At 54.2% G+C, this 24,609-nt stretch overlaps 2 protein-coding genes across 9 annotated transcripts in view; one reads left to right on the plus strand and one right to left on the minus strand.

Moving 5' to 3' along the window:
• Positions 1-11,525, minus strand: part of CIITA (class II major histocompatibility complex transactivator) — a 91,405-nt gene extending 79,880 nt beyond the window's left edge. The window contains exon 1 of one of the 2 annotated variants that reach the window (XM_023616314.2): positions 11,305-11,525. The gene's annotated coding sequence lies outside the window, so the exon portion shown is untranslated. The remainder of the gene's footprint in view (positions 1-11,304) is intronic. The other variant, XM_070231024.1, reaches the window with a different exon arrangement.
• A 3,236-nt stretch (positions 11,526-14,761) lies between these two features.
• The window catches only part of TVP23A (trans-golgi network vesicle protein 23 homolog A), a 39,071-nt gene continuing 29,223 nt past the window's right edge, over positions 14,762-24,609 (plus strand). For 4 of the 7 annotated variants that reach the window (XR_011424348.1, XM_070231032.1, XM_070231033.1 and 1 more), the window contains exons 1-2: positions 14,762-15,307; positions 15,560-15,639. Coding sequence is in view for 6 of the 7 variants with exons in the window: in XM_070231032.1 (XP_070087133.1) it covers positions 15,299-15,307; positions 15,560-15,639 (89 nt within the window). In the remaining variant the exon portion in view is untranslated. Of the gene's footprint in view, positions 15,308-15,559; positions 15,640-16,228; positions 16,313-24,609 lie in introns of all 7 variants that reach the window. The other 3 variants (XM_023616324.2, XM_023616325.2, XM_023616323.2) reach the window with 1 other exon arrangement.

Here is a 24,609-nt window from a genome sequence, read left to right on the forward strand (position 1 = left end):
GGCAAGGTGGTTCCATGGCGCAGGAACCCAAGATCCCTCTCTTTCATGGCTTCCCCATCTTCATGCATGGCTTCCACCTCATGATCCAAAACAGCTGCTCCAGCTCCTGTCATCACGACTGCATTCCACCAGAGGAAAGGGCACAACCCCAAAGTGGCAAAATTGACTTCTACTAGCTTGGTCATCTCCACACTAACTGCAAGGGAGGGCAAGAAAGTCAGTCTTTAAAAGCTGGTAGGGGTATGAATGAGCTACAAATTCTTTTTCATAATGTACGGCATGGTGACTATAGGTAATAATACTGTATTGGTTATTTAGAAGTTGCTAAGAGAGTAGATCTGAAAAGTTCTCATCACAAGAAAAACAACTTTGTAATGGTGGCTGGATGTTAACTAGACATTGTGGTGATCATTTTGCAATGTGTGCAAATACTGAATCATTGTACTGTGACCTGAAACTAACAAGATTTTATATGTGAATTATATATCAATAAAAAAATTCTCTCTCAGTGTAAGAAGATATGGAGGTCAGCTAGTAGTTTCTGCCACATATAACAGAAGAAGAGAGAAAAATTTAATTTTATTTGTGTGGTTCAGACCAAGAGGTGTGAAGAGAAGCCCCACAAAACCCAGCAGGGTAACGGGCAAGAGGCTGGAGTGAGGAAGAAACACTTTTGGAAAAGCTGTTAATGTTTTTCTTTTGTCAATCAACAAACATGCATCAGGCGTCTACTTTGTGTCCGACTGGAGAGGTGCTGGGTGTGTGGAGCAGGAGGAAGTGGGAAAAGGCCCAGTTGTTCCCGGTTCATGTGATTATCAATTTCTCGCGTGCCTTGAGTCACTCAGCCTCTGTTAACTGGGCACTTACTGTGTGCCAGGCCCTGGCAGAGCATCCTGGGGAGGAGCGAACCCCGCCTGACCCCAAAAGACTCTCGCAATGAGTCTGCAGTGCCCACAAGCCACATGGGAAAATCCTTCTGTTAGAATCGTGCCTGCCTGGGGCTGAGGGGGGACTGCCGATCCCTCACCAACACCAGCTGCCTGAGCCCTGGACCCTCGCCCCCCACCCCCACGCTGTCCAGCTGCAGCCCTGCCCCCTTTTCTGACATCCAAGGTCTGGAGCAGGCCCCATGGCCTCTTCTCTGGGCATGGGGCTCCCTTCCTCTCAAAATGGCCAGGGCCAGGGTGTGGCTGGCCGGGTGGAACATCATCCCGGTGGCTTGGGGAACACTTAAAGTGACCAGCTCGTCCCCGTTTGCTGGGACGGTCCTGGTTTTCGCACTGCGAGTCCTCCATCCCTGGAATGCCCTTGGGCTGGGCGAACTGGGTTGACTGGTCACCCTCGACCTCTGACCGTAGCTTGGTTCCTGCTCCCGCCCCGAACCGGAGCTTCAACCCTGGCTGCCCGCTGACATCACCTGGAGGAACTTTGAAGAAATGCTGCTGCCTGAGTCCCACTTAGACAAATTCATTCAGAGTCTCAGGGGTGGGGCCTTGCACGGGTCTCGTGGAAAAGCTTCCAGGGGATTCCAGTGTGCAGCTGGGTTGAGAGCTCCTGGGCCCGGAGGAAGGAGGCCGTGCCACGTTTAGGTGGGGATGGAATCTTGTCCTCTAGAGCAAGGGGGAGCTGAGGAGAAGTGGACAAGGACCGCTGGACCACAGACTCGTCCATTCGTTCATTCATCAACCATGGAAAGAGGGCCTGTCCTGAGGCTGGATCTGGGGTGGGGGGAAGAGGACAGTTCGGACCTCTTTCATTCTAGGAGGGGACACAGACAGTAAGCAAAGAAGCCACCGGGACACTCTGAGAGGCAGACGTTCAGCTGAGGACACATTGAGTGAATTGGGGTGTGTGGGGTTCGTAGATAGCGTATCTGTTTCCTTGGGCTGCCGGAACAAATGACCACAAACTGGGTGGCTTGAAGCAAAGGGAATTTGTTCTCTCATGGTTCTAGAGGCCAGAGGTCTGAAACCAAGCTGTCAGCAGAGCTGGTTTCCTCTGGCGGCTCTGGGACGGAACGTGTCCCACGCTTCTGTCCTCACTTCCAGGGCTGCCAGTGATCCTGGGCTTTCCTCGGCTCGTAGATGCCTCACTCTGATCTCTGCCTCCATCATCGCGTGGCCTTCTGCCCTCTCTCTCTTCTCTTCTTATAAGGACGCCAGCCACCAGATTTCGGGCCCCCCTGAGTAATCCAGGATGATTTCATCCGTGGATTCACAGTTACGTCCACAACGATCCTCTTCCCAAATAAGCTCGCCTCCTCAGGTTCCAGGGGTCAGGATGTAAATGTGTTTTCTGAGGCTACAGCTCAGCTGCCTACAGATAAGGTGGGCAGGGAAGGTCTCCGAGAACATGACTTGGTGTAAATCATTCTGGAAGCTGACTCCACACAAAGACATGAGGGGTTGGCGGGAAGTGCTGCCGGAGACAGAGCAGCGAGGCGGGGTGGGGGGGGGGGCGCCGAGCCCGGCGAGTGACTCAGAAGACCACCGCTGGGGGCAGCTGGGGACCTCAGGGAGACTGTGTCAAACAGGAGCCTCAGAGCGACCCACTCACCAGGGGGAGGGTGCTGGGGCATTTAGACACCAGCTCCTGAGAGTCACTGTCGGGGGCGGGGGGAGTTCCTGGGGGCTTTACCCGCCTCCCCCGCCCTGGGCTTAGTGGCTTCTGGAGGACAGAGAAGGCCCCCAACAAAGAATGGAGGGTGTTTGCAGGCATGGGAACAGTGAGTGTAGACAGGTCCTTGTGGGCTACCTACTGTGGCTGCTCCAGGAAGTGACATTTGAGCTGCCACCTGAAGGATATGAAAGAGCTGGGCCTTGTGACCGAGCATGCCAGGGCACGCCGGGCCCCGGAGACTGCAAGGGCCAACCGGGGCAGGAGCAAGCTCGGGCGCTCCAGGAACAGCAAGGATGGCTGGGTGGCTGCCGCAGATGAGAGAGGCCGAGGCGGCAGGAGGCCAGTGGCAGTCTCCAGGCCTCATCTCGCAGAGCGAGAGCTGGGACTCATCCTGCGGACAAAGGGAGGCCTTTGGAGAGTTTGAAGCGGGAGCCCGACAGATCCAGTTACTGTCTGACACGGTCTCACCTTGACAGTGGTCCAGAGATTGCAGGGAGGGGCAAGGGCACGGTAGAGTGACTGAGCTGTGAAGGGCCTGACTCTGTCTCACCCTGCTGTGGGCCTCAGGCCAGTCCCCTCCCCACTCTGGGCCTCAGAGGCCAACAAGCCAGGCCTCCTCTACTTCAGAGGGATGTTTGGTGACTCTGTTGAGATCCTGTGAGCACAAGTCCTGGAGCACAGTTGGGTGAGGGCGCCCTGGCTGTGATGGGAGCAGAGGGAGGGGTCCTGCCACAGCCCCGCAGGCAGAATTGGCCGGGCCTGGGCCAATCAAGCTCAGGGTGGGGTCTCCGCTGCGTGGCTAGGTTTTTCCAAAAGTGAACTGAGCTAAAATGCTGAATTCTGAATGCTGTGACCCGGAAGTGTGATGACCAAGTGAGTCTAAGACATGAAAATTGAGTCTTCGAGGGGCCTCGGCCACGTCCAGCCAGCCGTGGGGTGGCTGGTCATCCCATTCAGGGCTCTGGGAAGCAGGAGCTATGGCTGATCGTTCTCTGTAAGCGGCAACGGGGCGCTAACTCGGCATTCGCACCTGAACGTGAAGAAAGTTGAACTGAATTCTGAGGAAGCTCTCTAGGCAGAAGCTTGGGTTTCCCCAGATAGAGTCCAGGTGTGGTCGCGTGCGGTTAATGCCCCAAATCTCAGTACACCTGGTCCCCACCCGCCTGGCTGCCAGGAGGTCCAGCCTGGTCCATGGTTCTTCTCCTCATATATATCCAAGAGCCCCAAGGGTGGCTACGGGTGTCCAGTACCACTGGACACCCACTTACCAAGGGTTTACCACGTGCCAGGCACTAAGCTAAGCACTTTATATGAGGAAGGGCTGTTATTCCCGTTTTAGAGTCGAAGAGATGGAACCACAGAAACGTTAAGTCACCTTGTGGAAGATGCTGAGAGATATCCATCAAAAGCCATCTTCTTCATCCTGTATAACAGCCTTGTAGTCAGTCAAGCACACAACTGGACTACATTTCCCAGCCTCCTTTGCATTTGAGTGTGGTCATGTGACCAACTCCCCTCCAAGAGCATCTGCCTCTTCTGGGTCCTTTAAGAGAGGGATCTACCTTCTTGTGTTCTCCTTCCTCTTCCACTTTCTGCGTGTGGAAGACAATAAGGTCCTAGTGGAGCCACCCAAGAGGAAGAGCCTGGGCTCTTCCGAGTGGAGAAGAATGCCCTGCCAGCTTGAACACCACCCAGGGCTATTAAGGGAGATAAATTTCTGTTATGTTAAGGCTCAGAAAATGTAAGGTCTATTTGTTGCCGCAGCCTTGCTCATCCCCAATGCTCAGAGTTGTGGCAGAGCCAGGATTTGAACCAGGTTGCAGGCTCCAGGAGTCTCAGCTCTTCCTCGCTGTGGTACACGCCGTGAGGCTGGATTCCACAGGCACTGACACCCCAGCACATCAGGCTTTGGTTCATCTCCCACTCCTGCTGGCCTCGGCCGCCCTCAACTGCTGGCGGGTCTAGAGTCAGGGGTTCAGAACAGCCGCTGATGCTGCTGCTGCAGAGGGTGGAGCCAGGGCGAGTCCACTGCGGCTGCCATGCATGGAGCTGGCCAGGGCACAGACATCCCTGGTGGGGCTGCGAGCCAAGCTGGGGCTTCTAGCTCAAACCCTGACGCTTTCGCAGGATGAGGCTGCCGTCCACCACCAGGTCACCAGTTGCCTCCTGGGGAAGAGGTCTCCACACTCTCCTGGACAGCATGGCTGCCTCCCTCTCTGTGTATGTTCCCAGTAGGTGTCCCACGGCAAAGCTCCCTGGGCCCCCGGGCATGCTGCATGTAAGTGCTTAAGTACCAGGATGGCTGGAGTGGGGACCAGTCTTGGCACTGCTGCCCGTTGTGCCTGGAACCACAGCTCCTCCCTGAACGCAGGCTTTGGTGTGGAGTCAAACTGACCTCTCTAGGATCCTTATTTCCTCCCAGTTATCCTCATTGCCGGCACCCCTGCTCGCATACAGACGATGCATTTCACGAGCTGTCTTTGGACATCCCTGAGCACCCCCAGGGAGGAGCGGCAGAGTCGGGGGTCCTGTTTCCCCCAGCTCCTCAGCCCTTCTGTAAATGAGGCTGACAGGTAGGAGGGCTCTGCACACCTCCACCTGCCAACAGTCCCTGAGTGCCAGCGGAGAGGCCAGGGACTCATTTAGGGTCAATCCACTGCAAGGAGGTGGGGGGGCCAGTTCTGCCTTCAGTGCCTTTGATGGAAGGTGGGCAGCAGGTGCCCACATACCCTCCCATCCCTTTCCCACCTCCGTGCCTGCCAGCTCTCCTGAGCCTTCCCTCCCAACAGCGCCACCTGCTCCTCTTTGCTGGAGGACGACCCTCGCACTCTGTCTGTGTGCCCAGAGCCAGAGGGGTCTGGGGATTCCTGCCTGCTGGGGCCGCCCTGGACCCATGGTGATGGGTGGGAAAGTACAGACACCCCACTCCCTCGCCTGAGGGGGGACTCTGGGGCGAGCCATAGTCGCCTTCCGATACGGGTGGAATTGTGTCCACCTCCCCAGATTCCTATGTTGACGTCCTAAACCCCAGCACCTCAGAATGTGACCTTTTTTGGAAATAAGGTGGTGGCCGATGTAACCAGTCAAGATGAGGTCATCCTGGCGTTGGTGGGCCTTCAACCAGACATGACTGCTGTCCTCATAAGAAGGGGAAATTTGGCCACAGACACACACACGAGGAGACCGCCACGTGAAGGTTGGAGTGACGCTGTCACAAGCCTAGGAACCACCAGAAGCCAGGAGAGAGGCTGGAACAGATCCCTCCCCAGTCCTTTCAAAGGCAACATGGCCCTGCTGACATCTTGATCTTGGACTTCTGGCCTCCAGAACCGTGACATTTTGGTTGTTTAGGCCTCTCGATTTGTGGTCCTCTGCTATGGCAGCCCAGGAAGGTAAAACACCTTCTATGGGACTTGGCCTGATGTCACATGCGTGTGTGGCCTCCCTCCCTCCCAGTGCACCTCCCCGCACTCCGGGAACACTTCCTAACACCTCCCCTTCATGAGAGTCCTGTTCAGGGTAGGGTCTTCGTCTGGGCAGACCCGCCTAAGACAGCAGGTTTTCAGGAGTGATGGCAGACTGACCCAGGGCCAACAGAGAATGTACAGGAGCCAACCGGTCACCCGGTGGAGTGAACCCCATCCAGCGGGGGACAGCCACTGCTCAGCTCCCGCCACAGGGGACGAAAGCTCCACATCCCTGAATTTCCAGTTTCTCCAGAGCAACCAGAAATGTGGGTTTCACAAAAAGATGTGGCAGCTGGTTTTTCAATATTGGCCGTGAGCTCTCTTAACTCCATTAGTTTGTTCCTTTGTCCTTTCTGACTACTTAGGTCCAACTCAAGCATACGGAGCCCAGCTCTGGCCCTCGCGCCAACGCTTTGCAACCTCGAGTCAAGAGCTTGACGGGGACAGCATCCCCCCCTTTGTGTGACCAGAAGAGCTATGAGCAGGGGGTGGGGGACCTCAGACCTACTCGTGGTTCCACCACTTGTTAGCTGTGGGCATCTGCTTCAAAAAAAAAAAAGCCAAAAAGCCTCTCCGAGCCTCAGTCTCCTCATCTGTAAAATGGGTACCATCTCGTGCAGCGGGCTCACCCCCTGGGGTGGTTGTGAAGGCCGAGCGACATAATTTATTCTGCAAACACCACGTGCAAGCAAAGTCTTGAGCTTGTGGTAAGTGGCAACTCCTTTGTTCCTCCCACCAGCCCCCAGAAGGAGGTCCCCTAACTACCCTCATTTCACACACAGAGAACGAGGGAGGCTGGGGGTCAGGAACTCACCCGAGATCTCTCAGCTGATTATCAGTGGACCTGAGCCTCCTCGACTCCAGGCTCTTAGCCATGGCACTTGACTGCCTCTCAAGAGGCATTAACATGCTTTCTAAAAGGCTTTTTCTTTTTTATTGTAAATTGGAGGAGAAGATGGATGTGTGCCCCAGGCCTCTTCTTCGGGAGCTCTCTCTCAGCAGACAGCTGCTGCCCCTGGGAGGAACCAAGCCCAGGTGACATAGTGGCACAGGCTTCCTGAGTCTGTCTGGGCCAGGGCCAGGGTTGGGCCAAACAACCCGCCACCCTTTCTCCTCAACAGAGCATTTCCCGTAAGTGGTGGCTCCCTGCCTGCTGGCTCACAGAGCTTGAGCTGGGAGACGCTGGGCTCCTCCCCGACCGGGGCAGGGCAGACCCGGCCAGTGAGGCCAGCGCTGCGGAGCTGGGCCTGCCCTAGGAGGTGACGTATGTATGTTTGTGTGTGTGTGTCTGAGAAAAGCCTGGATTCAGACCAGAGCCCCTGGGTGGGAATCCAGGACTGTACTGTCTGCATCTGCATGATGGGCAGAGGCTCCTTGCCAGCATATTTCCTGGAGTTGCTCATCTCTCTGTTCACTTACTCACCAGACCCTTGTCGAATGCCCACAGTGTGCCTGGCACGGTGCTAGGTAGACAGAAGGGGCACCCGCTCTCATGGAGATAATACCCTAGGGGGGCGTGGGGAGGAGAAAGATTGCTAAACTAATAAGAAAACAAGATAATTAGAAATCATGGAAAGTGCAGGAAAGAGGACAAAACATGTCTAGATCCCAGACCCCAGAGAGGGACTGAGCGACTGGGTGAGACATGAGCTGAGGAACAGGGAAGGCCTTCCAGAGGGAGACCTCATATTTTCAGTCCTAAGAAATCTGGTGGGAAGGGCAGGGGAAACAGCAGGTGCAAAGGCCCTGAGGTAAGAAGGAGATTGGGTGTTTCTGGAAATCTTAGAGTTTGGCCAGTGTTACCAGAGCATGATGAGTGGGGGCAGGGGGGTTAAGGTCCCCACCAAGCAGGGCCCAGTTGGGGCATGGCAGTGGAGGCCACCTTCTCTGGTGGGGGACGACTCAATGGAGCTCCAGCTGCTGAGGGAGAGATCAGCATTATGATCTTCCCAGCAGTGGACCAATGGGAGGGACCCACCAAGCTCCCACTGCTCCAAAAGGAAGCCAGAAGCCTCCTGCTCATCCGAGAGCCACCACTGGCCACTCTCCCAGCTTCCCAGAGAGAAGCCCTAGCCCTGCCGTGGACCTGGCATTTCTGCCCCTTGTCCCTGCCCTTAAGCCACAAGAGGCTTTCTCTGGCCTGTTTGTGGACTCCTGGTGAGACGGCAGTTTGCTTGGCAGGCCAGGCGGGACACATCAGACCCCGGCTGTCCCTTTTGTCCCCTGGTCTGGGATTTCCCCTCGTGGGAGAGTGCCCACCTGGCCTAGCAAAGGCCTCCGCTGCCAGCAAGAGCAGACCGGAGCAGGAGCAAGCTTCCAACCCCAACAGGAAGCATCACAAGATTTCCGAGAAGGAGGCCTCGGCAAGGATGGGCAGCAGGGAGAGGCCACATCGGGGCACAAGGGGCGGCAGCTGTAGGAAGGACGGTCAGCACATGGCTCCTCTGTGCCAGGCGCTTGACACAGATCAGACTGTTCATCCTCACTCCGCCCTACGAGGGAGGGCTCCCATCATTAGGACACAACCAGCGGGAAACAGAGTCACACGGTGGATAAGCAACTCCCAGACCACGCCCGGCTCCAAGCTGCGCAGACTCTCTGCTCTTTATCCTGTGGGAGACGGGCAGCTGGCACAGAGGATCAGGGGGGCTGTGCGGTCAGACCTGGCCCTGAGCTGTGCCCATCCCCCATCGGGCAGGTGGAAGCGGCAGCCCCAGGCCTGTCACTCCTGGGCCAGCAGCCACTCCTCACCCTCGGCCTGCCATTCCCACGGCGGCACGCCCTCAGATCCCGCTGGCCTGGCAGCTGCCCGCCTGGCACCCCACAGTGGCACTGCCATCCCCCTAAGCAGGTTGCCAGATCCAGCAAGTAAAAATATGGGGGCCCTGTGAAATCGAAGTTGAGGAGAACGACAATAATTTTTTTAGTTTAAGTATATCCCTTGCAATATTAGGGACATACTTATAGTTAAAAACTATCAGTTGTTTATCTCAAATTTGAATTTATCCAAGTGTCCTGTATTTCGTCTGGTTCCGCTCTGTCTCCAGGCCAGGGTGTGTCCAGGCCCCCGAGGCCCGGGGTTCCCACCCTGGTGTCTGGGCAGCTGTCACTGCCCATCTTGCCCCCTTACACCCGCCTTCTGCAGAAGCTGTGCCCGCTTCACAGGGCTCCTCCCACCTGTCGTGGCCCTTCTCTTTCTCCAGGCTGGCGGCCAGGGCAGGGCGCCCAGGAAGGCAGAGCAGAGGGCTGAAGGAGGTGGGGCCCTCTGGTGGGCTGCCCTTGGGGCCCCATGCATTTTCTTGAGGGGCTGGTGGCACACAAAGGGGAACCTGGATTTCTACCCAGATGGAGCTCGGTTGTGCCCCTGCCTCCCCATCTGTGAGACACACGGGGTACCCCACTTAGAGAGATACACAAGATGCTTGCCCTCTTTGGGCCAAATTCTAGCTGTAGATGGATAAAAACAAGCAAGTAAAAAAAGAAGTCATCAGAGCTTTTTGAAAAGTGCACTAAATGCCCAAACGCGAAGCTGCCCGTTCCCATCTGGGGGCCACGAGTCCCTACGGAGCCCTCGGAATGGGGCAAGGCTGCACAGAGACAGGCCATCAGTGGAAGAGACGCACTGGGGCTGGGGACCTGGGAGGGAAAAAATGTAAACTGTCTTTTTCGTAATTTTTTAATTGCTTCTATGTTAAAATGGCCGTGTTTTGGACACGCTGGGTTAAAGAAAAGTATGATTAAAATCAATGTCCCCTGTTTCTTTTGACTTTTTCAGATGTGGCTACCAGAGAACTTAAAATCACACCTGGGACTTACACCACAATTCTATTTGTAGATAGCGATCGGGTGGGAATTTGAAAGGAGGACATGGGAGTCGCTCTGAACTGAGCCTCAATAAAAGAAATTGTTTATGCACAAATTGAAACAGATACGAAGAGCATAGTACTCCCCATGCGCTCGTCCCAGTTCGAAGTCCTCAGCTCGCACAGCCTGTCTTTCTGCATCGATGTGTCTCCCACGCCTGCTTCCGTACCACTTTGACGCCGACCCCATCATCTTCTAATTTCACCTTAAGGTTTTGGCGTGTAGCTCTAAAAACGGACTCTTGGAAAACAGAGCCACGAGCAATGCCGCTCCTAGGTATGGACCCAAGAGAACTGAAGACATGTCCACACGGAACCTTGTGCAGGAACGTGCACAGCAGCATCCTTCCTAACAGCCCAAAAGTAAACACGGCCCAAACGTCACCAAGTGATGAAAAGATCAACTAGACGTGCCACATCCATGCAATGAGCGTTCTTCTGCAGTAGACAGGAACAAAGCACCAATCCAGCCTACCACACGGATGGACTTGGAAACACCACACTCAGCGAAAGAAGTCAAATGCAAAAAGCCACATGCTGTGTGATTCCATTCATATGAAATGTCCAGAATAGGCAAATCCATAGAGACAGAAAGTAGATGAGTAGTTGCCAGGGGCTGGGAGGTGGGGGGGTGGGGGGGGGTGGGGGGGGCGGTGACTGCTAATTAGTTCAGAGTTTCTTTTTGGGGTGATGAAAATGTTCTGGAATCAGTGGTGATGATTGCACAATGGTGTGAGTAGACTAAAAGCCATTGCACGTTACACTTTAAAAGGGTAAATTTTATGGTGTGAGAATTATATCCCAATTTTTAAAAGCCACAATATCACCAAAATGTCAGAAAAAATGAATAATAATCCTTCGTCTCAGGGATCTTATCCAACACTCCATCAGGGTTCATTTCCTGATTATCTCATAAATATTTTTATTTCCCACCGTTTTTTTGAGTTGCATCCTGACAAGGTCCACAGGCTGCACGTAATTAACACATGGATAAATGTCTTTAAACCAGAAGGTCCTCTCCCCAGCTCCTTTCTTGGAATCTGTCGGGGGAAGGACCCAGGCCCTTTGCATCTCCCCACGGCCTGTGTTCTGCTGCACCCCTGGCTGGGAGACCCCACATTCTCAGCCTGCCTGGCATCCCGAGCGGGCCACCCACCCCCAGGGGCAGCTGGCTAGATGCAGGTGCCTTGCTGTATCAAGGGCACCACGAGGCTGGGGCTGGGACGGACAGCCAGGGCGCGAGGCAAACGGGAAGGGCCAGGCCTTATCTGCAAACCGTTTGCTGAATGAACGGTGGTGGTTGTCAGAGAGACCAGGAGGTCCCCACAAACAAGACACTCCCCAGGCCCTCTTACCTGCCACGCAGCACGGACATCACAGGCCCTCCCACTCCTACAGCCAGAGCTCTGCCCGGCCCTGTGTGGAGGTGGGAGCCGGAAACCTGGGTCTCTGTCCTCAGCCAGGTGGCTTCCACGTCCCCCTTTCATCAGGCAGACGCCAAACTCCCATCCCAGCCCATAAGGCTTTGCCGGGCAGGACGGGCCACCCTCCGTGGGCGGCTCCTGAAGCTCACTCTGCTATTGTACGCTGGCCAGATTCCGCCCATTATCTGAACACACCCACGTCTTTCCCTCCTCAGGGCCCTTGCACCTGCTGTTCCCGCCGTGTCAATGCTCCCCCGGCACACACAACCATTTTTCACCTGGCGGCCCTTCCTGACCTCCTCCCTAATGTCCCCCCGGCCCCTGTCACTGCACCCTTGCTCTCTCTGTTTTCAGTTCTTGAGGGACCCTTCGCATCTCCCCTAACTCTTTTCTCTTTTTTTGCCAGGTTTGGTAATTCTTATTATCTCTTAACCAGAATTTCAGCTCGGTGACGGTGGGACCCTGTGCCACGACTCAAGCACAGAGAAGGTGGGTGGGTGGGTGTGTGGGTGAAGGACCCGGGGGGTGTGCTGGGCAGGGGTTCTCTCCCTACCGCACACATGGGGAAACAGAGGCCTGGACAGAGCTGAGCTCCATCTGGGGAAAAATCCAGGGCTGCCCCCTGGGCACCCCCAGCTCCCACGTGGTGGACGGGGACCCCGAGGGCAGCCGAGGGGCGGGCACCCCCTTCCTCCTTCAGCCCTCTGCTCTGCCTTCCTGGGCTCCCTGCCCTGGCCGCCAGCCTGGAGGAGGACAAGGGCCACGACAGGTGGGAAGAGCCCTGTGAAGTGGGCACAACTTCTGCAGAAGGCGGGCATAGGAGGGGCAGACACCAGGGTGGGAGCCCCGGGCCTTGTGGGCCTGGACCCACCCTGGCCTGGAGACACAGCGGAGCCAGAGGAAATGCAGGACACCAGGTAAATTTGGATTTGAGATAAACATCTGAGAATTTTTTACTGTAAGTATGTCCCAAATATCGCATGGGACATACTTATACTAACAAAATTATTGTTCTCCTCAAGTTCGATTTCACAGGGCCCCCATATTTTTACTTGCTGGATCTGGCAACCTGCTTAGCGGGATGGCAGTGCCACTGCGGGGTGCCAGGCAGGCAGCTGCGAGGCCGGCGGGATCTGAGGGCGTGCCGCCGTGGGAATGGCAGGCCGAGGGTGAAGAGAGGCTGCTGGGCCAGGAGTGACAGGTCTGGGGCTGCCACTTCCACCTGCCCGAGGGAGGATGGGCGCAGGGCCCCGGGCTTCAGCCTTCCGCCACGACAGCTCATGCCTTCTGGTCCAGGGTTCCTGGGGTCCCATCTTGGGGAAGCGCTGTTCCCGGTCCTCAGTCCTGGCTGCCATTTGTCCCACGGACACACAGCATGGGTCCCACAGTAGGTGTTCGGGGAAATGGCCACCTGAGTGCAGCCCCTGTTCCCCCCCCTTAAGACAGACGCCCCTCAGCGGAAGGAGTGACTCTAGCACGAGGCTAACGTCCTGTGTGCTGCCCGGCCCACGGGGGTTCCTTGGACCCCAGGCCCCTCTGCTGGTGACCACAAATCACTGTCACCAGGGCTGCTGTTTCCTGAGCCCCTACTCCGAGGAGGGCGTTTCACAGGTGTTTTCTCTAGTCCTTGCATCACCCCTGTTGGGGGGGAAGGTGTGGACCCATTTTATAGATGTGGAGACTGACACCAGAGAGGTGAAGTTCCCTGCCCAAGGCCACTCGGTCAGGGAGTGGTGGAGCCACATTCCCCGTCAGGCCTGCCCAAATCCAAGTGTTGGCCTCCTAGGGCCATCCAGAGGCCAGTGGCTGCCTGAGCCTGCAGCCCCTTCCCCCGGGGTGTCCTGGCTCCAGAGATGGAACTTCTTGCAGCTCTGCTCCCCAAGCCCCTCCTGGGCCAAGACCAGCGGACGGTGGCTAGTGTCAGGATCCCGGTGGCCATAGTCCGTGGTACCAGCGTGAGGGGAGAATGTCAGGGTTTCCCAGAAGTCTCTGTTCCCAAGAATTCCCCAGGGCCCTGATTCAAAGCAGATTCCCAGGCCTGGCCCTGGAGGTTCAGGAGGCCTGGAGTGCGCCCTGGGCTCTGCCGTTTAACCAGCAACCCCAGGTGAATCCACTCAGCCAGTTTCAAAGCCAGTGATGAGTTCTCCGCAGACCCCTTGGGCTCCTGGCTCAACCCCCACATTCCTCAGGCCGACCCCGCAGAAGGCCATCTGGGTGCGTGTTCAGGGAGGCACTTTCTTCTGTGGAGGCGGATGCCAGAGACCCAAGTCCAGCCCCAGCATCTGCATCCTCAGCCTGTGCCCCCATGTGGACAAGTCAGGAGTGGGAGGGGGCCACCTGTTTGGGGGCGACTTCCACAACCCCAACCTGATGGCTGAGAATGACAGTTTGTCCCCAAATGGGGCTTCCAAGGGGGCTTTCCTACCTCCTCGCCCCCTTGAGGACTCTCTGAGCCCCAACTTAACAGACACCAACAGCTGGTGATTCCCACGGTTGGAGGAAAAACCCCTAAATGTCCTACAACCGCTTCTCACCTCCACCTGCTGTGGCCCAGTGGTGGAGGGGAAGCTTAGGGCACCCCAGTCTCTCAATATGACACTCTGCTGTGCCTGGAGATGGTTTGGGGCTGGAAGAGCCAACAGGCCTTTCTAGAAAACTGGGCTTTGGTGGTTTAGATCCTTACCGTTCAAAGTGTGGTCCAGAGGCCCAGAGCATCAGCATCACCTGGGAGCTGGTCAGAGATGCAGAGCCCTGACTCCTGAAGCTGGCATTCTGTCCCCAGGAGAAAGCACCCTCCCTCCACACATACCTGGCAGGCCCTTTGTGGGGTCAGTTTAGGGAATGGAGGGGGTGCCAGCCCAGGCATCAGACCTCAGGCAGCTCCCCAGCTCTGCATCCTGCCCCTCCTCCTGGGCACACCCCAGAGAGGTCGCCCCTGCAGGGACCAGCAGTGGGTGAGTTGTGTCAGGAGCTTATGGATCAGCAGCCCTTTTCTAGGTCACCAGGGTTGCGGGATGGGCCCCTACTGCCTGTGGCAGGAGGGCAAAGGGCAGGATCAGCGGCCTTGGCATCTTGACTCTCAGCCCACTGCCCCTGAGTGGGGGGTCAGGAGAGAGGGCAGAAAGAGGGGTCGGGGGTGACCTTATCTGGGCCAGGAAAGACTTTCAGGTGGCAAGACTTCTCTCCTGGGAGGTCCCTGGGCAGGCCTGGACGTCCAGAAACACTACCGATGCTGTTAATGGTTATTTGGCGCTCAGCAGGTGTCCGGTACCCGGATGCGAGTAGAGGTCACTGCGGCAGCAGTAATTCCCAGCCTGTTGCTGCAGCACATTCACCTGCTAAAGGCAGATTCCGGGGCGCACTCCAGGCCTCCTGAACCTCCAGGGCCAGGCCTGGGAACGTGCTTTGAATCAGGGCCCTGGGGAATTCTTGGGATCAGAGACTTTGGGGAAACACCCACCTTCCCCAAGCTCCGAATGAGGCTGCCCGACGCTGACATTCATTCACCCACCCGCTCATTCCACCTTTAGGGAACATCCACCTCCTTCACTGACCCACCCGCTCTATTCCGCCCGGGGTCATTCACGGTCCCCAAGTCCGCCTCTCGGCCCGAACCATCTCCTCCCCACCGCCGCTCTGGCTTCGCCCTGAATCCCTCCACTCTGGGCGTCGGCTCTTTGTCTCCTTGGGCCCTGGGACCCTCCCAAGCCCCGCCCCCGCCCTGGCGGTCGAGCCCACCTCCCCAGCCCGCGACTGCGCTCTGGGCCCCGCGCGCCCCGCCCCCACCCGGCGACCTGCGCGGAGGCGGCACCGCGGGGCGCAGGCTCCGACCCCACCGCTCACCACCGGCCGCGCATCCTAGCCCCTCGGCGGCGGGAGGCGGAGCCGGAGCCTGGGGCGTGGGCTCCAGGTGGCTCTGGGGAGGATGAAGCAGGTATGGCCGCGGGGAGGCTGGGGTGGGAGGATGGTGGTGAGGACGGGAGGAGGCTGCGGGAGCGCTGGGAGGAGCCGGGAGGATTAGGGATGCACGAGTCTGGGGCCTGGGCCTGGGCCGGACCCCAAATGGGCAGGAGAGTGGAGGAGGCCTCCGTCGGCAGCCACAGGGGAGGGGCGCCGCCAGCAGAGAGGGTGGAGGTGGGGATGCGCGGGAGGGCTGGCCCGCCACCAGCCTTTGGTGTACCCCCAGGCCCTGGTGGACGATACTGAGGATGTGTCCCTGGATTTTGGCAACGAAGAGGAGCTGGCCTTTCGGAAAGCCAAGATCAGGTATGTTGGGACTGGCTTTGGGCAAGTATCGCCCAAAGCTGCAAATTCATTCACTCCCATTCGCTCACCCACTCATCCATCCGTTCATTCATTCATTCATTCATTCATAATGTATCAAGCACCAAGTGTGTGCCTGGCATGGGCTAGGGACACACCCTGGACAGATCAGACGAGGTTCGTGGAGCCTGCAGTCTGCGGGGGGAGGGGATTAACATTGCACAGGCCAACAGAGATGTTAACAAGATAATTACAGAGTGTGAGAAGTCTTGGGAAGAAAATCAACAGGGTGATGAAATAGAAAGTAACAGGGGAAGGCTCTTTGCCCTAGTGCAATCAGGGAGGGCCTCTCTGAGGAGGCAACATTTGAGCTGAGACCTGAATGATGAGAAGCTGCCAGCTGTGGGAGACTCTGGAGGAAGGGTATTCCAAATGGAAGGAACAGCAGGTGCAAAGGCCCTGAGGCGAGGCTGTGTTGGAAGGTCAGAGAAAGGCCACTGTGTCTGGAGGGTGGTGGGAGAGGAGAGAGGGGTCGTCAGGAGGCTGGAGAAGTGGACAAGGGATTGAATTTTTATTCTAATTCTTGTTTCAGCTCCAGCCAGGCAGACATAGTGTCCTGGGTCAAGTCACTTGCCTGCCTGAGACCTTCGGCATCCCAGAAGGCGGCAGGAGTAAGGTGGGAGGTGTGACACTGATGACCCAGACAGCTGCAACATCTAGAAACCCCTGTGGCTCCCTTACTTCTGCCCCATCTCTCTTTCCAGCCATCAGAGCCAGCGGGCGTGGGGGCCTGGCACCTGGTGCTTAAATTCTGTGATTCGAATCCAGTAAACCGCAGGAAGGAATAGGATGGTATTAGTGTCCCAGGGCCACTGTAAGAAATGACCATAAACTTGTTGGCTTAAAACAACAGTTTTGGAGGCTAGAAGTCCAAGATCAGGGGCCAGCCCTGTGGCCGAGTGGTTGAGTTCACGCGTTCCGCTTCGGCAGCCCAGGGTTTCGCTGGTTCAGATCCTGGGCGCGGACATGGCGCTGCTCGTTGGGCCATGCTGAGGCGGCGTCCCACATGCCACAACTGGAAGGACCCACAACTGAAATATACAACTGTGTACTGGGGGGAACTTGAGAGAAAAAGCAGGGAAAAAAAAAGGGAAAAAGAAGAAGAAGAAAAAAGATTGGCAACAGTTGTTAACTTAGGTGTCAATCTTTAAAAAAAAATAAAAAAAGAAGCCCAAGATCAGTTTCCCTGGGCTGAAACCAGGCTGCTGGCAGGGCCACACTTTCTCCAGAGGCCCTGGGGGAGAATCTGTTCCCTGCCTTTTCCAGCTTCTGCCGGCGGCTGGCTTGGGGCCCCTCCCTCCCTCTTCAAGCCAGCAGGGTAGCATCTTCCCATCTCTCTCTGCTCCGTTCCCACATTGCCTTTCCCTCTGTGTTCCGTCTCCCTCTGCCTCCTCTTATATGGTGACTTGTGACTGCATGTAGGGCCCGCTGGATAATCCCCCCATCTGGAGATCCTTGACTTAATCCCGTCTGCCAAGTCCTTTTTGCCATAGAAGGGAGCGTCCACAAGGTCCAGGGATTAAGACCTGGATGTTTTGGGGGGCCATTATTCAGCCCACCATAATGATCAGTGGTTATCTTTAAGGAAAGACACTGTAAGGGAATTGGAATCCTGGGGAAAGAATCTTACAGAACATCGAAACTCCTTATACATTCAGTCTTTATTGAGCACCTCCTGTATGCCCAACTCTGGGCTGGTGTCTGGGGGTGCCTGGTATACAGGATACAGCCCTGCCTTTATGGAGTCCACCGGTCTAGAGCAGGGATGGCTAACCTCGACACTGTTGACATTTTGGGCCAGATACTTTGCCGTGGGGGCTGTCCTGTGCACTGTAGGATGTTTAGCAGCATCTCTGGCCTCTACTCACCAATGCCAGTAGCACCCCATCAATAATGTCCCCAGACACTGCCGATTGTCCCCTGGGGGACAGACCTTCCCCTGGCTGAAAACTGTTGGTGTGGGGGTGCAGGGCATAGGCATGCCCATGGCTGTTACGACTCAGTGTTTTAAATGCTGTGATAGGCAAAAGCTTGGCGCTTGTCCTAGGCAGGGGAGAGGTGACAGCTAAGCTGAAACCCAGACGACAGGCAGGAGTTGGCTAAGCAGGGGAGGAGGGGAGGGGTGTCACTGTGGCTCAAGGATCCCCAGGGATCCTGGGGAGTGGTCTGTACAGAGGCTGGGGCCGGACCCTGAGGGCTTATAAGTAAAGTTCTAGAGCCGCGCTGTCACTGGAACTTTCTATGAGGATGAGAGTGTGCTATGTTTGTGCTATCCAATATGGTGGCCACCAGCCCCCTGTGACTGTTGAGCACCATATTGGACAATGCACTTGTAGAGTTTCGTCACCACCGAAGGGCTTTCCACGAGGCAGTGGCGTGATCAGAGCTGCAGGATGCAGGAAGGGTTGTAGGGGCAGATGGAAGCCGGGAGCAGAAGCTGGGAGCTTGGACCAGGGCCCTGGCCGGGACGATGGAAGGAAGTGGAGGGGCCCAGAGCAACACAGGAGGCAGAATCAGCTGGCCTTGGTGATGTCAAGATGTGGGGTGGTGACGGGCAGTCAAGAGTGATGCCCAGGCTTCTGGCCTAGTGATCCAGGCAAAGGAGCACTTATAGAGTCAAAGATGTTGGGCCCAGGGTGGTCCTCGTTCGGTTGTGGTGGAATGTTCTAATGGCCAGGTTTGGTGGGCAGCTGGGAAGAGAGGCTGGTCTCTCTGGGGATCATCTGGGCTGCATTCAGAGATCTGGGAGGCGGCAGCTCATGGGCCCATGTGCGTCTGAGAGCCACCAATCCCAGAATCCTCTGGTGTGCCCAATGCAGATTTCTGGGCCCAGCCCTGGCCCTGCATAACCAGATTCACAGGGGATGGGCCTGGTAATGTGAGTTTAAAATAGCATCTCTCATTGATTCTGATGCTCAAGAATATAGAGATGACTCTAAAACCCTAAGAATAAATGAACCCACCCAGATAGCAGGGTGGAAAGGGGTTCTTAACTGAGGCCCATGGATGGGCTTCAGGGGGTCCTGGAACCCTCTAGAAACTATTATCTGAGTTTCATATGTATGCTGCTTTAGGAAAAGGGCTCAGATTTTTATTGGATTCGCCAGTGATCCAACAGTGAAGAATCACCAGGAGAGAGTGGGAATGGTTATTTGTAAATTCCGTGTTGAAATGGAGGCCAGGTTGACCCTGAGGGAGGTGATACTGTGGAAGGGGCCCTATAACAGGAGTCTGGGATTTCGGGGCCACTTCTTCCCGTACCACTTGCTGGCTTTGTGATTTTGGGGCAGGTCACCTTGCCTTGATGAGCCTCCGTTAACCCGTCTGTGAAATGGGGATAATTGTAACAGCCTGACCTCACCACGTGGTCGCTAAACAAGTTGTTCAGTCGATAATTTATCCATCGTCTGTGAAGCAGGTGCCCGGCTAAGCCCTGGGGATCGAGGCCTGGTCCCTGCCCTTCCTGGCGTGGTTCCAGGTCAGTGAGGTGCAGTGTTGCAGTGGGGGCTCCTGTGGTGGGGGGCGCCTGGCAGCATCAGCAGAGGATGCGTTACACCTGGGCAGGTAGAGGAAATGTCGGCTGTGCTCTGTGTGTGTGTGTTTTCCCCAGTGGACCACTTTTTTTTTTTCACTTTTTTGTATTGTGAAAACAAACCCCACAACATAAAATTTACCATCTTAACCATTTTTAAGTGTACAGTTCAGTCGTGTTAAGTATATTCATGTTGTTGTGAAAACGATCTCCAGAATTTTTTCCATCTTGCAAATCTGAAACTCTGTACCCATTGAATAGCAACTCCCCGTTTCCCCTCCCCCCGGCCTCTGGTATCCATCGTTCTTCTTTCTGTCTCTATGAATTTGACAACTTTAGATACCTCATGTAAGCGGAATCATATAGTGTTTGTCTTGTTGTGACTGGCTTATTTTACTTAACATAATGTCCGCAAGGTCCATCCATGTTGTAGCAGGCGTCAGAATTTCTTTCCTTTTTAAGGCTGAATAATATTCCACTGTGTGTGCATGCCACATCTTGTTCATCCCTTCATCTGTCAACGGACACTTGGGCACCTTCCATGTTTTAGCTGTTATGAATAGTCCTGCAGTGAACATGGATGGGCGGCTCTCTCTTCAGGACCCTGCTTTCAATTCTTCTTGATATATACCCCGCAGTGGAATTGCTGGGTCTATGGTAATTCTTTGTTAAATTTTTTGAGGAACTTCCATGCTATTTTCCATAACAGTTGCACCGTTTTACAATCCTACCAGCAATGCAGAGGGTTCTAATTTCCCTACATCCTCACCAACACTTGTTGTTTTCTGTTTTTTCATCACCCGTCCTGACGGATGTGAGGTGGTCCCTCATGGTGGTTTTGACTGACACGTCCCTAATGATTAGCAATGATCAGCATCTTCTCATGGGCTTGTTGGCCATTTGTACATCTTCTTTGGAGAAATGTCTTTCCAAGTCCTTTGCCCATTTTTTTAATCGGGTTATTGGATTTTTTTGTCGTTGACTTGTAGTTCTTTATATATTCTGGATATTAGCCTCTTATGAGATATGTGATTTGCAATATTTTCTCCCGTTCCATAGGTTGCCTTTTCACTCTATGGATTGTGGCGTTTGACGCACAAAAGTTTATTAGTTTGATGTAGTTTTATTCATCTACTTTTACTTCTGTTGCATTGGCTGTTGGTGTCATATTATGTGTGTTCTAAATTGGAATTTAATTCACGTATCATAAATTCACCCTTTTAAAGTATACAATGCAGTGTAGTTTTTAGTATATTCACAAGATCATAGAATCATCATCACTGTCTAGTTCCAGGATTTTTTCATTACCCCAAATGGAAACTCTGTGCCCATTAAGCGGTCACTTCCATGTCCCCCCTCCCTCCAGCCGCTGACAACCACTAATCTGCCTTTTGTCTCTATGGATTTGCCTATTCTGGACATTTCATATGAGTGGAATCCTACAACATGAGGCCTTTTATCTGGCTTCTGTCACTTAGCGTCGTGTTTTCAAGGTTTGTCCATGTCTTGGCATTTCTTCCTTCCTTTTTTTTGGCTGAATAATATTTCACTGTGTGGATGGAGCACATTTTGCTTATGCATTCATCAGTTGGTGGACATTCGCGTTGTTTCTGCTTTTTTGGTTTTTATGAATAATGCTGCTGTGGACATCTGTGTACGAGTTTTTCTGTGAACACATGATCTCACTTCTCTTGGGCATAAACCGAGAAGTGGCATTGCTAGGCTATGCGGTAACGATTTTAGCCATGCTGTGTTGCACACCGACTTTTAGTGAGTTCTCTGGGCTTCCAGCTGCCTTGGGGAGTAGGAGGAGCCTGGACTCTGGGTCAGGCAGACGCAGCTTTAGACCTTGATTCCCCCATTCCCCACGCAACTAATTGCACTTATGGGTTCCCCTTGGCGGACAACCTCGCAAGACACAGACAGGCCTTTATATAAAACTGTGTTGACTCAGCTTCTAGAAGGATTCAGGGTGATGACACTGCATCTTCGTCTCTTTGGAGACCCACCACCGCCCACACACACAGCTCCTTTTGCTCTGTCAGCTACACGGGCGTGCTGGGCTGCCAGGGGCAAGAGCCAGAATGCCAGGAGTCACCTTGAAGCGTAGAAGCTTCAGCCCCTATTTCCCGCCAACCTCTTCTGTGATTCTGATCACCAACGTCCAAGGCCTGCTTGACAGCTCGGTTCCTCCAACCCAGGCGTGGTTCCACGCTACAAGCTGGCAGCTCCGACCCTGCCATGGGAGACCCAGGTCATTCCCAGGCAGGCCTGATGTTAACCCTTTACTCACAGTGACCTTGAACAAGTCAGGGCGTCTTCTGGACCCACCGTTTTCTCGTGTGTAAGATGGGGGTGATGTTAGCTTCTTCACAGGGTTCTGTAAAGAGAACTGAACGAGGTGATGAATGGATGTAATGAGCCTGTGGGGACCCCAACACCTCCTCTGGGCTTCAAGAATGGATCTGTTATCTGCCTGCAAATGTAACTTGCGTGTCCTGTCCCTGTGGGTAGGGCTGGGTGGAGGCACGTCCTTGGTTGGAACAGGATGTCACACTGGGGTTGTCCCAGGAGCTGGAGACTGCCTGCCATGGAAAGTTGTGTTTATGCTTTCAAGGCACTGTCTCCACAAAGTTCATCGGGACCCAAAGCTCATGGATTCCAATGGATTCCCACCCAAAGCCGGATGATCTCCTCTTGCCCCTGGCAGATTTCTTGCATCTGATTATGGTTTCAATTGTCAGGGCTGGTTTGTTGGTGGGGTTTGGTCAGTGTTTCCTAGCTAGTCCTCATTCAGCCCAGGGGGCATCAAATTGAGAAGGACACTGTCCTCTGGTCCCAGACACCACAGGGAGTTCATGTCAGTGGGGGCCAGGTCCCAAGGCAAAAGTCACGTGGAATCAAAACTACCCCTGTCAATCTGTAACTAGCCCATCAAGTGAAGTAATGCTTTGCCTTTCAAGAAGTCTTCACCGTCAATTTATCTTCCCATGTTGGATGCAAAAGCTGTTCCTCAAAATGAGCCGCAGACGAAATTGTCGGCTGGTTTTTTAGGGGAAGTTATAGCGCGGGAAAAATAATGGTAGCAGACACTTACCTTGCATTTACTACAGGCAGGCACCAGTCTGAGTGTTTACTTATAATAATTCGTCTAATCTGTGTTACCAACCTGTGAAGTAGACACTGTGATCTTTATCAGTTTCGGGATGAAAGAAATTGACGGGAGGAGAGTTGAGTGACTGGCTGAACATCACACAGCTCTTGAGGTGCGGGGTGAGGACTTGGACCCTCAGAGTCTGGCTCTAGGGTCTGCATCTTATATTACGCTGTGTTTAGGGGACCAGATGCTCGCACAGCGAGACGCGATGAGCTCTGCCAGGGGATTGGTGTTTTCCGGGCTTCCAGCTTGTGCTTACTCTGAGGAGTCACTTTATATTTTCCTTGAGTAAATGACAGTGCAGAACCACCCCCACTATTTAGAACCGGCTTTTTTAACCTTGGCATTGCTGGTATTTTGGGCTGGAGAATTCTTTGTGCTGGGGCTGTCCCGTGCGTTGTAGGATTTTCGCATCAGTAGCACCCCACCCCCAGTTGTGACAACCAAAAGTGACTCCAGACATGGCCAGATGCTTCCCGGGGGCAAATCACCCCCAGTTGAGAGCCCTGATTTAGGTTATTCTCTCTCTCTATCTGTCTGGGATTTGGGTTTGGATAAGCTGAATTTGCATCTGGGGGGACTCAGAGCGTTCCTGACACCTCTGTGTTTGCCATTGACCCAAGGGAAGCTGGTGGGGCGGGGGGCAAGAAAGGAGCGGTGCAGGTTGTGGTGCAGATGGAGGCTCGGTGGCTGCCTGTTACTCTCAGAAATCAACACAGGCACAGGCCTCTTTGCCACGCACACACACACACACATACACACACACACAATCGCGCACACACACACAATCGCACACACACACAATCTCACACACACACACAATTACACACACATACATACACACACAATCACACACACAATCGCACACACACACAATCACACACACATACACACACAATCGCACACACACAATCACACACACACAATCACACATACACATACACACAATCACACACACACATACACACATACACACAATCACACACACAATCGCACACACACAATCACACACATACACAATCACGCACACAATCACACACACAAATCGCACACACACACACATACACACACACACAATCGCGCACACACACATACATACACACACAATCACACACCCATACACACACAATCGCACACACAATCACACACACATACACACACAATCGCGCGCACACACACACACACACACATACACAATCGCACATACACACACAATCACACACACACACAATCGCACACACATACAATCACACACACACATACACACACACATACACACACACAATCACACACACACATACATACACACACAATCGCGTACACGCGCGCGCGCACACACACACACACACACACACACATCATGCTCCAACATACAGAGGAGAAGAACTTTGGTTTTTCTTTGTCGTTACTCCAAGAAGTCTGTTCACCTCAGTAAGTGGGCCCAGACCCCCGTCCCCAGTGACTCTGGGGAACAAGTCACGCTGCCCCCTCTTCACTCTAAAATCTATTTAAAAAATATAGAAATATGACCCATGAGCAGGTCACACCGAGAGCTGATTGTTTAATTTTAAGGAAGGTCCACGATTACCAAGGAAAATAACCCACAGAATCAGGGAACTAGAGAAATTTCAGTTCTCTTTGATTAGGGTGCAGAATTACATATTTTGAAATTAACTCCCGGCATCTCCAGCAGCTGGACTTCCTCTTATTCATATTTCTTGTTAACGTGAAATTGATTGCATAAGCCGTGCCAATAATAAAATCACTCCGGAGATTTCTGCTGAACTGTGACCCGCATCATTGGGGAAGGCGTTTGGGGACCAGGAGGGGACGTTGATCAGGCTCCTTGATGTTTGATGTTGGACGGCAGCTTGACTGTGCGGACCTGTGGCCTTTAACTCTCTCATTTGTTTATTTCAGGGTTGATGCTGTTGACATTTGGGGCTGGGCATTCTCTATCGTGCGGCTGTCCCGGGCGCTGTAGGATGTTTAGCAGCATCCCTGGTCTCACCCACTAGATGCCAGTAGCAATCCCCCAGTTGTGACAAGCAAACATGTCTCCAGACATTGCTGGGGGCCCCCAAATGACCTTATTTTTGAGAACCACTGGTTTTTTCTTTTGCTCACTCGCTTATTCATTAAATGAACAAAAATGTTCAGGGACCTTTGTGTACCAAACACGGTTCTGGGGGACACAGAGAAAGCCAGACAGGCCTGGTCCCTG

This window comes from Equus caballus, chromosome 13, assembly GCF_041296265.1.
Source record: "Equus caballus isolate H_3958 breed thoroughbred chromosome 13, TB-T2T, whole genome shotgun sequence".
NCBI classification, from domain to species: domain Eukaryota; kingdom Metazoa; phylum Chordata; class Mammalia; order Perissodactyla; family Equidae; genus Equus; species Equus caballus.